This window comes from Rhinolophus sinicus, chromosome 2, assembly GCF_057876585.1.
Source record: "Rhinolophus sinicus isolate RSI-liver-muscle chromosome 2, RSI-T2T, whole genome shotgun sequence".
NCBI classification, from domain to species: Eukaryota; Metazoa; Chordata; class Mammalia; order Chiroptera; family Rhinolophidae; genus Rhinolophus; species Rhinolophus sinicus.
The window spans coordinates 8,733,882-8,748,300 of NC_142502.1; the positions used below are offsets into that span (position 1 = coordinate 8,733,882).

The window sequence follows — 14,419 nt, forward strand, 5'->3', positions numbered from 1 at the left end:
AGAGCAAGAAAAAAGCTCTCTTTTTAAGTAGAAAACAAGGACTACAAAAGTTTGTTGTGTAAGGAATTAGGATTTGTTTTAATATCTTAATAAAGGAGACTGTGGTAAGCTTTTAATCCTAGGATTTCAATATCTAAGGAAAAATAAAGCTATTCATCTCAATATATATCACAAATATATATCTTCTTTATGCCATAATGAAGGAAATTCTGGATCCTAGGCTGAATAAACAAGACAGTGGTCTAAGATGTAACCTCTCCAGGTTTATATTATATTATGGGAACTAGAGTTAGGCTACGTGATTATAAAAGGGAATAGAGAGCAGCCCCCAACAGCTACCTAACCTTCACAATGGAGGCTCCTTTTCAAAGCAGATTCAGACTCTTGGGTTTCATGGACACATCAGGAAACAGAGTTCAGTTGGCAGTGCCTTGGTTGATGCACCACCAGCCCGCCTCTAGTGCACCAGTCCCTCGGCCTTACCTCTGACCACATTACATCCCACCTCCTACTCAGGTCATCCTGCTGCCAAGAGAATGAAGACTTAGAGGACGCCTCCCGGTTACTGTCCAGCACCCTGCCCTCCTGCCCGGGCAGCTCAGCTGAGCACACGTGGGAAGCAACCAGAGGCCAGGGGCAGATCTTTAGGGTTACCTATTTGCCTTTCCAGGTCGGCGGCTTCGTCAGGAGTGGCTCGAGGAAGGACTCCAGGGTCACTGAAGCTGGTGCGAAGCAAGGTCCCCATCACAAAGAAGAACAGAATGCCACCAACCACGGGGATGGCAGGGGTGATTTTCACTGCTAGATACGGGCAGCTGCCAGCAGGTTGGGAAGGGAGGAGAGGAGGGGAAAAAGAACAGAAAGACAATGTCAGTCATCAATAGTAAACAGCCTATGTTTTCCAAGAATTCAAAGGCTTCTTTGGAGAAGCAAAATTGGCTTCCATTAAAAATTCACCTACGCTAAGTATTTACATTTGGGGTGGTCTACCATTCTCTCTGTGGACAATTTAGCCCTCCCGTCCCAGCCACAAGCCAGGCTTTCTGCTCCCACAGTACTACCCGGGAAAGGCCAAAGAATGAAAACAAGGCTGCTTGTACAATCAATTAAGGTGTACAGAGCTTGTACGCTTCGCACTGTAGACACAGCTCGTGAATCTATATAACCCTGTCACCCTTCCTTGGAATTGCATGATATGAAAAGATACCAACTTAGAACCGTCTTTCTCAGATCCAGCCTTTCCTCTCCGGGTCAAACAACTTTGAGCATAAAATGCTGAGGACCACAGATCCCCCTTCAAAAAGCAAGAACATATTTGTCAATATTTCGGAGCTAATCTACCCAAAAGAGGTTAATGAGCTATGGAAATGAACGTGCAGTTTCTCAAGAAGATTACAGAGATTTAGGCAGCTGGGATATAACAATCTCATGCTCTTCCAGAAGGCATCTGAGCTACCATTGACGGACATGGCCCAACTCATGCCATGGAACCCTTTCACTGTCCTTATTCCCATCAGCTGACATGCAGCTGGGATTGTGGTGAGTCAGGGAGAGGCGTCCTTGGGAAAGTCTATGCCAGTGGGCTCTGGGGACCCAGGAGCCATGGCAGCTTGAAGCACCACGCCCTGGCCACTGTCATTGCTCGTAACTCCACAGAGGTGGCAGAGTGGGCATTAGCTCAACGCTTGGAGCTCAGTGAAGGACAGAATCTACAATGACTGCTCAATCCATTGTTACCACATCCCATAACATCATGGGCGCCAGGAACACGACACGGAATCACAGAACTGTAACTTCTAGAGGGCAAAGAGCCACCTCCTCAGGTGATACTCTCCCAGACACCGAGGACGAAAGAGAGGGAGCTGGAGAAGAAATGATTAGACCGGCACCCCGTTCCTGCACGGTGTTTGCAGGGGAGGTGATGAGGCCCCTTATGGGATGGCAAGGAGCCGTTGGCAAGAGTCCAGGCCTCGAGGACCCCAGGCCGTGACCCCCTTTGCTGAGGCCAGAAACAAGCTAGAGCACCAGGTCTTCAAGAGGCACACGACGCGGACTTGTGGAGTTGGTCACTGTAAACTCAAGACCAAAGGCCTTTCTTGAATTCCCCTTTCTGCAGAAACCCAGAGACTCCCCAACAAGGTGAAGAAGGCGGAGAAGTGACCCCAAACATGACTAGGTGGGATTTCCTGCCAGGCAGCTGATCTCCAAGAGAATCATATGATTTAAAGACAAAAATATATGACATTTCTAATGTCTCATCTCTCTCACACCAACTCCCTGCAGACACTGAACAAGACAAACAACAAAAACAGTATCATGTGACACTTCAGCTGAACTACCAGTTGTGACTTCTTCTCTGCGCAGGATTCATGGGAGGCCATAAAAACTGTTGTCATTTCTGCATCAATATGACCCCAACCAAACTCCCAGACACTTAGAGCCGTTTTAACATCCTCAGAGATTCTTATAGGAAAGTGAATTTGGCAAAGAGAGCAAGAAGATATAAAGAACTTGTTGTGGAAAAAAAGGAACATAAGAGTGTCTAACCTAAAGAAATGCCCTTTATGAAAGGCATTGAATTACAAAAAGGATGTCTTAAATCCATCTGACTTTGCTCTGTGTAAGAAAGTGTCATTCCTCTTCCTCAAGTGTTTTCAGGCAAATACTAACAATTTAGTGGGCTTTCAGTTTTTCTGAAACATTTGATTTTATGATTTTAGGTCCTAAAAAGCTTCAAGTCAAATAAACAAACATTTAAGAAACTGGAGATGCCACAATCTGGCAAATAGCACTTAGTGTATAGTCCTGGATTTATAAAGGTAGTATTTTTCTGCAGTGGAGATCTACTAGTCCTGACAATTACAGAGATCACAGAGACAATGCAATGTGGTTTAAGTTATTTGCGCTTGAGTGCCTGTTAAGTTTTTCAGACCTGTCCAGGAATAGAGGAAGAGGAAGAGTCTAGTTCAAAAGTGAACGCCTACTACCAGCCAGGGTTGCTTCTAACTGTGTGACTGCTGGTTGCCCAACATGGAAGAATCATGCATGAATCTGAAATATAACTTTTCGGTCTCCCTTTTGAACCTGCTCCTGCTCCTGCCACGGCGTGAAAACTCAGGTGGGTCCCAGGACTTTCCTGGTCATGAGATGTAGATAACAGGAAATCCTTCAGTCACTTTAAGTAGCAAACTGTCTTTATTTAGGTAACTAAACGTGTAACAATCCCAGTTAATAGTGCAAACTTCTATTCTAACTCAATTTTGAGTTAAACCTCCTCCACTTCCCCAGCTGGCCAAGTGCAGTTTCTGGCCCTCCGTGGCTGAAGGGTAGGAAGGGTGGCCGGGAAGCGCTGGTTGGAAGAGCTGTGTCCTACTCTCTGGGTCTACCAGATGTTTCAATCTGGTTCTCTTGAGTCTGTGAGCTCTTCAGAACCCCGCATGGGAACCCAAGTGCATGGACTTGGGTCCCGTGGACACCACCACCCTTCTCTTTTCTTATGTAGAGAACGGGTAGCCCAGGGTCCGTCCTCCCATCTCGCTTTGCCCCCATTCCCGTCCTCTCGCCAACCACACAGAGTACTGCACTGAATTCCTCGACTCTGGGTTTCTGTCACCTGGGGGACAGCTGGGATAGCCATCTCAGCCCTCTGCCTGCCACAGGCTCCCTTTCAATCTGCCCTAACCGTGCCGCCAGATCTATGACACATGTCTGCTCAAAAGTCTGCCACAATTCCCCTTTTCCTGCCAAAGTAAGTTCAAGCTTCTTGTCTGGCATTCATATCCCATTGCATGTACTGGTCTCAGGTCTCTCCTTCTCATCCTCCGTCACTCTCCCCTGGTCACACATGTGAGGACCGCTACCCTGACCCCTCAGCCTTCCCAAATAGGCCCCTACTCATCCAGCCCTTTGCATCTGGAAAGCCCTCATGCCCATCTCAGCTCGTTAAAGATTCCCCAGATTTCAAGTTCCTATCGAGACTGCATGGAAAGTTATTCCTGGCTCACCCCCAAGCAGAAGTGATGGCTTCTTTCTTTGAACCCCCATAACATTTTTGTTTGCTCCTCCCTGTGGTACTTCTGTCTGTTTGTGGACATGCCTCAGGGAACCCACTGGATTGGAGTCCTGCAGGGTGAGACTGAGCGTTGTCTAGCTTTGTGTCCTCCACAGCACCTAGCACAATGCATCATACATGGGAGGTATTTGGGAAACACTTGTTGAATAACTGAATGAATGGGGCCCATTGACTGAACTTGACTGCAACACAGAAATGAGCAGGAAATTCAAATCAGCCATAACCTCAACAATGCACCTTGTGTCTAAAACTCGCTTCTCTATCTTCTAAGCTTGCTCGCTCCTATCACTTCCTCCCCACAAGTGCTAAGGACATGTCATGTCCAAGAGGCTTCCCGAGCTCGGAGGAGTGGATTCTCGTTAGTTCACGGAGTTGAGTGTGCAACGTGAACACATTCCGTAAGCACTGACTAGAACCCCGAATCCCTCCATGCTCTAAAGTTCTAGCCTTATATTGGTACCGCTTCGTACAATACGAGGTGCTTTGTGACGGTCCCCTGTCCTACCTGCTTCTGTGTGACAAAGAACCATGTTAATTTCTCTTCAAAATCTTAAACAACGCTCTGAATCAAAGCAGCAGAGTTCACGCCCCTAAGCAGACTAAGAGACCAGTGCTACACACACACCTTCAAGCTGCTGCTCAGAAAAAGCCGAGAACACCCACAGTCCTTCCGGGAAAGACAAGGCAGGAAGCAGACCCTGCTCATGACAGATCGTGAGACCTCTGGAAGGAGGCGAGACTAGTGTAAAATCTCACTCAACACACAGCCATCGGCAGGGCTTAGCAGCTCAAGTACCTCGAGAAGCAAAAATAATTCTTAGCCCGAGTTCAGACAACTTGAAAATGGCTCCTTCACATGCCTGAGCAACTGTGGCTGGGATCCCCAATTCTGAGCGCCATCTGTGATGAGGAAGAGTCCTTCCCCCAAGGGTCTGGATTTGATACAAGATGACGAGGCAGCTGCCAAAGCTATAAACACCAAATGGAGTCCTCTTTCGGTCAGAAGAACTGTGACCTACATACAGTCCAGGGCTGTGTGGAAAACAGGCTACCAGAGTCTTCGTCTTCATAAAGCTCAATGGGAAAGTGACAGGAGGAATAAGAATCTGAAAGCATGCATTTTCATAACATAAAAGAAATGAGCTATTTCAGCACCAGACCAAACAAATGCTAACATGATGGAAAGACTTTACAACGCTTCACACACATCAGTGTGAGCTGTTTGACTTTCGATACAATGACTGAATGCCTATTACAAACTGTTAACTCATTGTACATTCGAGGGAAAGAAGTCCGTTCCCAGGTAGTAAGTAGAAAATGTAGCACTGCCAAAGATTAGAAGGAATTTTTTTCAGTTCTAATAGCAACCTTCTCACACCTTTGGTAAAAATAATTATTTGTGTTTTGCTTTTTACCCATGAAGGGCGGAACTGTTTTCTGGGTGCTATATTATCTGACACCATGCAATTAGTGTGTTTTGCCATTAATTATGACAAAATTATTTTACCATCAAACAGATACTGACACCCCAGAACCAATACTGTCATTAATTGTGCATTCATTTTTAGACACTGACTGGCTCACATGTTGTAATTTGAAATAAAACTGATGACTTGGGCAAAAGTCCTGGGACTAAATTAATTTCTTAAACATTTCAGATAGGAAACCTGGATTTTATTATCGGGTAGCTAGGTCTCTGTTTTTCCACAGGACATTCGTTGGGGGAAGATTAACTTTACGTAACAACAAAAACAAAACAATATTAATAAGATGTAGCAGAGACATTAAAACCAACTGGCCATTGGACCAAAAAGTGGAGAACCCTTTTCCATATCAAAACAATTTGAGTCATCTGTTACTATTTTGCCTGCAAATGGATGCACATAGAAAAATAAGTCCTGTTAATTGTAGCTCGTGACCCATGACAACAACGTGGTTTATGTTTGATATTTTTGTTCCATCCTGTACATTCTGTTCTATTCTGAAAGCATAAGCATGAGAATACTATTCTTTACACACCAAAATGAGGTAAACAATTGAAGTTTATATAGGACAGGTAAGGGGCCTTGCTTCATTGACGCTGTACTCGAAGAGGGTTTCTATGCTTCAGAAACCACAGCATTAACCTATTATTTCAAATTTCAGAGTTGATTGCAATGCATGTCCATAATAAACAGTTAAGGCAAATGATCATAAAATGAAATAATCTGAGCCAATGACTCACATGTCTGAAATAATAACAGAGTAGCTTTGTGAAGAATGGACGTGGTAAGAGTTGCCATAAAAATGATCTTTTTCCTTTTCATATGAGCCTCTGTAAAATAAATGTACTTTTCATTTATAGGCAGGGACATAAACACCATTACTCTTATGATTTGTTCCTTAATCACATACTTAGAAATGTACCATTACAGGGGAAAGATAAGCACATTACTCGGAGACAAATAGAGGAAAGAGTAGATTCAGAAATAACAACCACTCACAACTCTAGAACAGGGAAGCAACAAAGAGATGATTTCATCAAACTCTCAAGAGTGCCATCCCCTCTGCATCTGCAAAGTCCCTTCTTACTACTTGCACATAATGATGAATCTACCAATATTATACGGAAAGAGGGAATTTAAATAAATAGATCCAGGGACCAAAGGGGAAAAATATAACAAGAGAAAACTGAGAAAAAAAAACTCAAGCCCGGAGAGAATGGATGGGTGACAGTAGAACCCCAAATATAAATCTGCAGACTAGAAAGATAACTCACCACGTCATCAAAAGCTCCCCAGGCTCATCTGTCTACTTTCATGGTAGCTTTCAGGCTCCCTAAGGGAAGGAGGCAGGAGAAGCGCGCCCCAGGCCGGGGAGGGGCAATCCTCAGAGTGGCGTCTCTCTGCAGGGATGCCCAGCTAGATGCCCAAATAGGGGCGTCTCCAAACACAGCACAGCCCTGCCTGCAGCCTGCAGAGCTCCTCCCATGTGACAGAGTCGGTGTCTTTATTGTTAACTTGCGGTCCCCAGACCACCCAGATAGGTCCAGTTACAGACACAGAACCTGGGAATCTGTAGCCTAAAAATACAGGCTTCAAATCACAGTGCGTAAACAGCCCAATAAACCTGTCTGCTATTGAGAATGTGCAAGGATTGCTGGGAAAACTGCGATGTTTCAAAGGTTTCGCCAAGTGATTTCGAGTTTGCTTTAAAATTCCAGGAAGCCAAAGGCTTCTCGCTAGTGTGTGAACCACTGGAGGAAAACCAACATTCCTCTGCCCTCAAACTAGCTCTTTAATGACCTAACATGATTACTGAGACATGGCAACCATACTTCGCAGATTTTCCATTCGTGTCTTGACCAAATGGTTGTGTCATTTTCAGATGGTGTATGGCCACTGAACTATCTGGCCACAGTAACCATCATCTCGCTTTTCTTGCTGAACCCTTTAAGAATTTGGCAGAACAAGAGAGGTCCTCGTGGAAAGTTCCCTGCCTCAGGGCATGCTGGGAGTGTGTGTTAGGGGAGGCCTTCATCCGGAAGAGACTCCGGATTTGCTCTGGCCCTAAACCTCAGAATTCTAAGGTGGGGTTGCCTCCGACCCTGTCTTGCATTTGAATGGGTGTCCACTCCCATTTGGGCAACTCTGTATAGGAAAGTCTTAGCAGGCCTTTGGTTCTATTCATAATTCTGTATTTCATCAAATCTAAGGTACCAACATTTTAAGATGTATCATTATGGAAAAATGTGCCAAACAAGACAATGTTTTCTAATCACTTGGAATCTTTTTTATACTTATTAAAAGAGCCATTGTTAGGCTTACTTACAAGCCAATTTTAAAATCATCTATCGCTCTTATACAGATATTTTAAAAACGTGAGTGAAATAAATTGCCCAGAGGATTCCTAAGACATCTTCACACTCAGAGTCTGATTCTTCTGAACAGCTTTTGGACTCAGGTGTCCAGGTCTGAAGGTTTTCCACACAGTGTCAACCTAATGCCATCTAAAGCTGGGATGCCCAACCCCTCCCCTTGCTTCCACTTCTGTCCGCAATGTACCCCACTGGCAAGACACGCTCTGCAAGCTTGTCCGATCACGACACTCCTCTGCTCAAAGCCCACGTCCGCGTGGAGGCCACCAAGCGATGTGGCCTGGTTCCTTCGGATCTCATCGTCTACTCCCCCACCTTGCCCACGCTGTAGTTCTTGGAGCATGCTAATTGCGCCCCTCTCCTCGGGGCTCTTCCGTGTGCCGTGCCCTCTGCCTGGAAGGCCCTTCCTACAGAGAGCCACAAAGCCCTCCGCTTCCCCCAAGTCTTTCCTCGAATGCCACTTTCCCAGGACAGCCTTCTCTGACCACTCTAGTAGGTACAATTGCAGCCCTCCTGCCCTCAGCACCCCTGCACTCCAGGTCCCCTTCCGGGCTTTCTTCTCTCTCGTATCACTCACCCCTGCTTGGCGTACTGTATGTGCTCACTTCTTTACTGTTTGACTCTCCCACTGGAAAAAAGCTCAAAGCGATGAGGAATTTTGTCTGCTTGTTCACAAAGGTAACCCCAGTGCCCAGAATTGGGTCCAACACACAGTCAGCCTCCAATAAATATTTGTTGGATGAACTAAAAAACAGACTACAAAGGAGAGTCGAGATAACCCCATTTTTGTTTCAAAAACACATTTATACTCAGAACTAAAAGGATACGACCTAAAATGTTATCTTATGATGAGGGTGATTTGTGGGCTTTTCGATGGTTTCCAAGTTTCCTTAATTAAATACAACTAATTTTTGCAGTGGAAAAATATGTGATTAAAAATAAATGCATAAAAATATTGAACTGAAAAAGGTGGGACTGCCAAAATATTAACATCTGCCTGTTCTTTTTCAAAATCAACATCACTGGAGAAGATGGTTGATGATAACACATATTCCACGTTAAAGCAAAACCTCAGGGCTAAGCCCTTGATTTCTGCAGGTCGCCTTATACTGCGCTGATTAGACCGGCGTGAGTCAGGGTACGGATGTTCATATATTGAAGAAGGCAAAACCTCAGTTATCTCCCATCTCAGCTCTCGTCTGTACACAGTTTCTGACAGGAATTCAACTAGAGTACATTCTTTTTCTGCCACTCTTACAGATTTCCATCTGAAGCTGGATATTTTTATAGTAAAGCCAGAGACAACTATACACTGGTGGTCCTAGGCCACAGTGAGAAAAACAACTCGACCTAACGAGACAGCCCAGGAGGTGGCCTGAGGTGCAGGGAGGGCCCACGCCCCCCTCCCACCCCCCTGGGCACAGTCCTCCACTTCCCAGCAAACCCTTTGGCTACCCGGAGTCTTAGACTCCTGATAGCTTCCCTTTTTCTTTCCTTGGGTTGGAGGTGGGTCCAAGGATGGCAGGATGGGGAAAGAGGCCTTTGTGAATGAGAAGGATGAAAAGCCACACAAATGAAACCTCCCAAACCCTGGCAATGCTCGTGGAGTTAAGCCCGATGTTCAATGTCAGCTATGAGTATCCTGGGGAAGGGATTATTCAACACCAAGACATTTTCAACTAAACAGAAATTAGTTTAATCATTAGATAGTCAAGAAAACCCTTCTGGGGGGTGGCCAGATGGCTCAGTTGGTTAGAGCGCGAGCTCTCAACAACAAGGTTGCCAGTTCAATTCCCACATGGGAGGGTGGGCTGCACCCCCTGCAACTAAGACTGAAAACGGTGCCTGGACTTGGAGCTGAGCTGCGCCCTCCACCTGCACATACTTCTTGTGAGCACATACTACATACATGTCAACACACTAGACCCAACGCCGGGAACACAAGAAGAAAAAGACGAGATCCTTGTTCTCACGTGGCGTACATGCTAGTAGCAGAGACAGGCCCCAAGTCAGTGAGCTACAAACAAAACATAGATGCACAAAGTGTGCTAAGGGAACACGAAGGGGACCAGCTCAGTGGGCCTGGCTGGAATCAGCGAAGCCTCCCTGGACAGGGTATTAACGGTTAAGCGGTAGTTACACGAGCTAAGAGGAAGGGCGTCAACAGGACAGAGAGCCACAAAACCCCTCACTGTATTTAGTGTTTCTGGGCCTTCCATGGTTGACTGACAAGCGATAAAGTGGAGGCTTATCAGACCTACCTGGGTAGGACTCCACTGTCCAGGGAAGGGTCTTTGCAGGTTGTTTAGTTACTGCTGTATCCCCAGCACCCCAGACACTTCCTGCTGCAGAGCTGGTGCTCAACAGATTCTTGCTGAATTGAATTTTATAGAATCATCAGAGCACACCTGAGAGATCTGGGTCCACACTATGGACCACAGTGACTGCAGATGATTTACAGCAAAGACCGTCACGCAGTTTTAAGAACGGAAGAAACCGCACATGGAGATGAGCAGACACTCATTTCAGCGTGTTCCCTACTTGTGCTGACAGCTCCCTCCCATTCTGCGACAGCTCTCCTCACCTGAACGCCATGGTTAATTTCCTCCTATTCCTGGGGGACAAAGAGGGCCACTTTCTTCCTTTTGCAAAGGAAGAAAAATGCCCGAGGAAATTTTCCTTTATGTTATTTTCCTAAGATTGAAGAGGAATTGAAGATTTGGTTTTCAACACACCCATCATCATAAGCCTCTTCAAGTCAACAATAGAGGATAAATACAGGTTAAAAAGGCCAATTGTTTAGACAGAGACGTGCGTGAGTTCAGACAGCAAGGCTATTTCAGGTATAAACTCACAAAACAATGCAGCGTTCAATAGAAGAAATGCCATAATTTGAAAAATAGTACATGATACTTATACAAAATGGAAATATGATACTTTTGACCAGAGTAGAAAAAGGCTGTATTTAAGAAAACAAAAAGTTCTATTTACCAAAAGGAGGGAAATAAAAATAAAAAAGGCAAGTCAAGTAACTAGCCCATGAACGCTCTGACACCAACCCGGAGGACACTGCAAACAGCTTCAGGGGCACATATTTGGTAGAAAAGTGAACAAAATGAACTTCCCCAGGAGTTTCTGGATACTGGGTTGCTGATGGAGGCCGCTGATTTAGTTTTTCCTCCTCCAAAGGGACAGCACTCAGTGCTGATGAACAGACGATTCATTTCTCCACACCAAACACACTGCTCATGGTATTGGCTCCTCTTCTTTGTAACGTGTCCTTGAGCTAAAACATGCTTGCAGGCGTTCCTCTTCCCAAGGTGGGGAGGACTCCTGCCATGTAATTATCCACCCCATTAGAAGGCCAGGTCAAAGAGACAGCGACAGAGGCGAGGTCCACCCTTGCCAGACACATAGATGTGGTCACAGTTTTTAAAGTAACAGGCAGCTAGACAGGGAGATGGCAGGGAGAAGATGACACTTTACATTTTCTGATCAAGGACCTACGTTTCAAGCAGTTTCACTTGTAATAGCTCATGTACTCTCTACAAAAAAGTCATGACCTTGGTATTATTGAGACTATTTACAGATTAGGAAACTAAGCACTAAAGAGGCTCACTAATCTGACTGAGGCCACCCAGGTCCTCAATTTCAGAACCAGAATGCAAACCAGACGAGGCCGTCTTCAAAGCCCGTGTGCCTGTGACACTTCTCTCGCCTGTACCACGGTGAAGTCTGCATTTCTGACAGGCACCTGTTATATTTTCTTGGTAGAATACAGTAACAGTTGTATCTGTTTTCACCGTTTTAGAATGATCACAATGACCGTCATGACATGAAATTAAGAATGCCTGGAAAATCGGAAACTTGATTTAGCCCGATGGCGCCTTGCCCACTTGGGGGAGAAGACAAGCTCAGGGGTCCTGGGAGTGATGGCACCTCTCAATGATGGGCTTCCAGCAGATGAGCAGGAAAGGAAACGACCCGAGGACCTGCCAGAAAGACAGTGAAGCACAGGACCCTACTGCTGTGAGCACGGGCTGAGGCCCTATTGCGAGGCAAAGCAGTGGGAGGTGGCCGCTTGTCCAGGGAGAGCCACAGCCACTAATGCGTGGGACACAAGGGAAGGGGCCACCTTTAGGTTTCTGCACCGCCAGGGACACACGGATCTCAAACCACCGAGGACAACCCCTGAGCTCGAGTGAAGACTAATGAGGGAGCAACACCTTAGCGCTCCAAAGTCAAGGACATTGCTCTTGGGCTCCGCTTCCCAATTCCACTCGATAAACAATAGGCTCCATGGTTTCCATGCAGAACAGGTTTGGATGCCCAGAGTCCCTGTTTACTAAGCTTTGACTGACACTGGATGGTGAAGACTGCTCCTGTCATTTCAAAATCCATTCACGCCAAAGGCAGTCTTCATCTGATTTGCTTTAATATTGGGGGATTCTGACAGGTATAAAGCTAAAGCTAACCTTCCATCTGTGAAAAAAGAGAAGCTTCCTAAAATTCCAGGTTATGCCCAAGAAGTAACTTGCTTCCTGTGAGAAGAGGGCAGGGTGCACAAAATCCCAAGCCCCCCCACTTCCGAGGAGCCAGTGTGGAACTGAATAGACCACTCCAATCCACACTCCTGTCAGGCACGTGAGGCAAAGAACCTCAGAAGGATGCAGGTGGAAGGTGCCAGGTAACAAACAGCAGGAAGTTTGTGTGTTTTTACTAGATCCTGCTAAGTACAATGATATACTTTTCATGAAACTCTTAGAGATCACTGGACAAAAACTGAAAAAGACCATGTGTTGTTGACCAAATTATGCCTTAATCACCCCCCTCATCTAGTATTTTTTTCTGTGGTTAAACTTTCATATTGTCTCTTTAGTTTTCTTTTAAGCCTCACACTTCTGAGACAAAAATCTTTTCAGTTCATTTTTAAATAGAACAGGGTTTCTGAGGATTGCCCAGTGGCAAACATGACCATTAGTTAAATTTTAAAAAGAGAAGGTCCACAGGCAAAATAATGTTCAGTAATTCTGGGGAAAATCGTGGGACCAACCTTTAGGGACATGGTGGGGTGACAGCTGGGGGGGGGGGGAACATATTTAATGAGAGATCACCAATAGGGATTTGGGCAAAGGAAAGCACACCTGGCTATCCTGATGGAATTTTGGGGCAATGTTACTGCCATGGAAGGTACAATAAATTAAATGACCCCCATTTCATTCCTTGAGTTTTGTCAAGCAAATGGCACAGCTGGAGAATGACCTGGGGAGCTGGAGAGGGAAAAAGATCAAAAAGGCAGTTCCTAGACTCAGTCCTCATTCACCTAGAGCTTGTGTCACGCATCGTCCAAACACTCAATGGAACCAGTGAGTCCAAGAGGACTTTCAAGTTCTGAGGATGGGCTTTTACGTTTGCAGAGACAGCTGCCTGTTATGTGGCTGGCAAAAAACATCACTTCCTGTCTTAAGCACCTGTGACATTAAATGATGTCAAAAAACAGAGGTCCATCAAGCAGTGACCTGAGGGGGGAAGGCTTTTCAATGCTCGAGCTGCATCTCCAGGCTCAGGAGCAAAATTATGTGTCTGTCGTACTTATTCTGGAAAGTTCTTGGCTTTTTCAACCAGAAGTTTCCATCAGTTTGGCTTTCTGACTCCTCTTCTTCTCTCAGTCGAAAGTAGGTCTGCTGCATTGTGCAAGATGACAGGATTTCAGTGTTGTCTAAATATAACAGCAAGCTTTGCACAATTGCCTTTTTGAAGAGAAGAATTCTTGAACAGGACCTCTGGGTCAGATCCTAGGAAAATGGGTAAACTGAGCCAAGGAAAATCAGTCGCTGCTGTTCAAATGAGCTGAGAACTCAGCCTCTCCTCCAGACTAGATGAGAGGGGACACAAGGCAGGGAGGAGGTGGGGACACTGAGGCAGCCTGTCCCCGCAGATGGTAACCTGCTTTCTGGTCACCCAGCTATTGGGAGGCTCAGCTGAGGCTTCAGCGGGCTCCTGGCGATGGGAGAAGAGGCCGAGCCTTCCCATTGGCCATGTCTTACCCTGGACATTATGCGGATTACCGTCTGTGGAGAGAAAATCCACAGATTCTCCAAGATCCATAGAGCCCTAAAAATGTTATGAATTACGACTCTTAGGAGGCAGGTATGTACCCATGTACCTACACAGAGGTACCCTCCTGGACTGGCTGCTAAGGATTCTGCCCACGTGCCTCAGTGTGCCTCAGTGTTCCTCAGCCACCACTCGCTGCCTAGCCCCTCTCCCCACACCCTGGGGGCCGCTCCCTGATCCAGCAAATAAGGCTTAACGTCTGACCAGGTTGAGGCCTCCAGGTCCCAGCTCCAGAAGTTCTTAAATAATGTGGCTATCAGCTCTGCCCATAGGTCGTAAGAGTGGAACCAGCCTTCTCAGGAAACTGCGGTGCATATACATTGGTCCAGTCAAAGAAGGTAGGTTCACACAGTCACTGAAATGGGGAGGAGGAA

The 14,419-nt window shown here is 45.9% G+C and overlaps 1 protein-coding gene across 3 annotated transcripts in view; it reads right to left on the minus strand.

Moving 5' to 3' along the window:
• The window catches only part of ZDHHC14 (zDHHC palmitoyltransferase 14), a 249,325-nt gene that overhangs the window by 113,216 nt on the left and 121,690 nt on the right, over window positions 1–14,419 (minus strand). For all 3 annotated transcript variants that reach the window (XM_074333749.2, XM_019749318.3, XM_019749308.3), the window contains exon 2: window positions 655–815. In XM_074333749.2, the coding sequence (XP_074189850.2) occupies window positions 655–815 (161 nt within the window). The remainder of the gene's footprint in view (window positions 1–654; window positions 816–14,419) is intronic.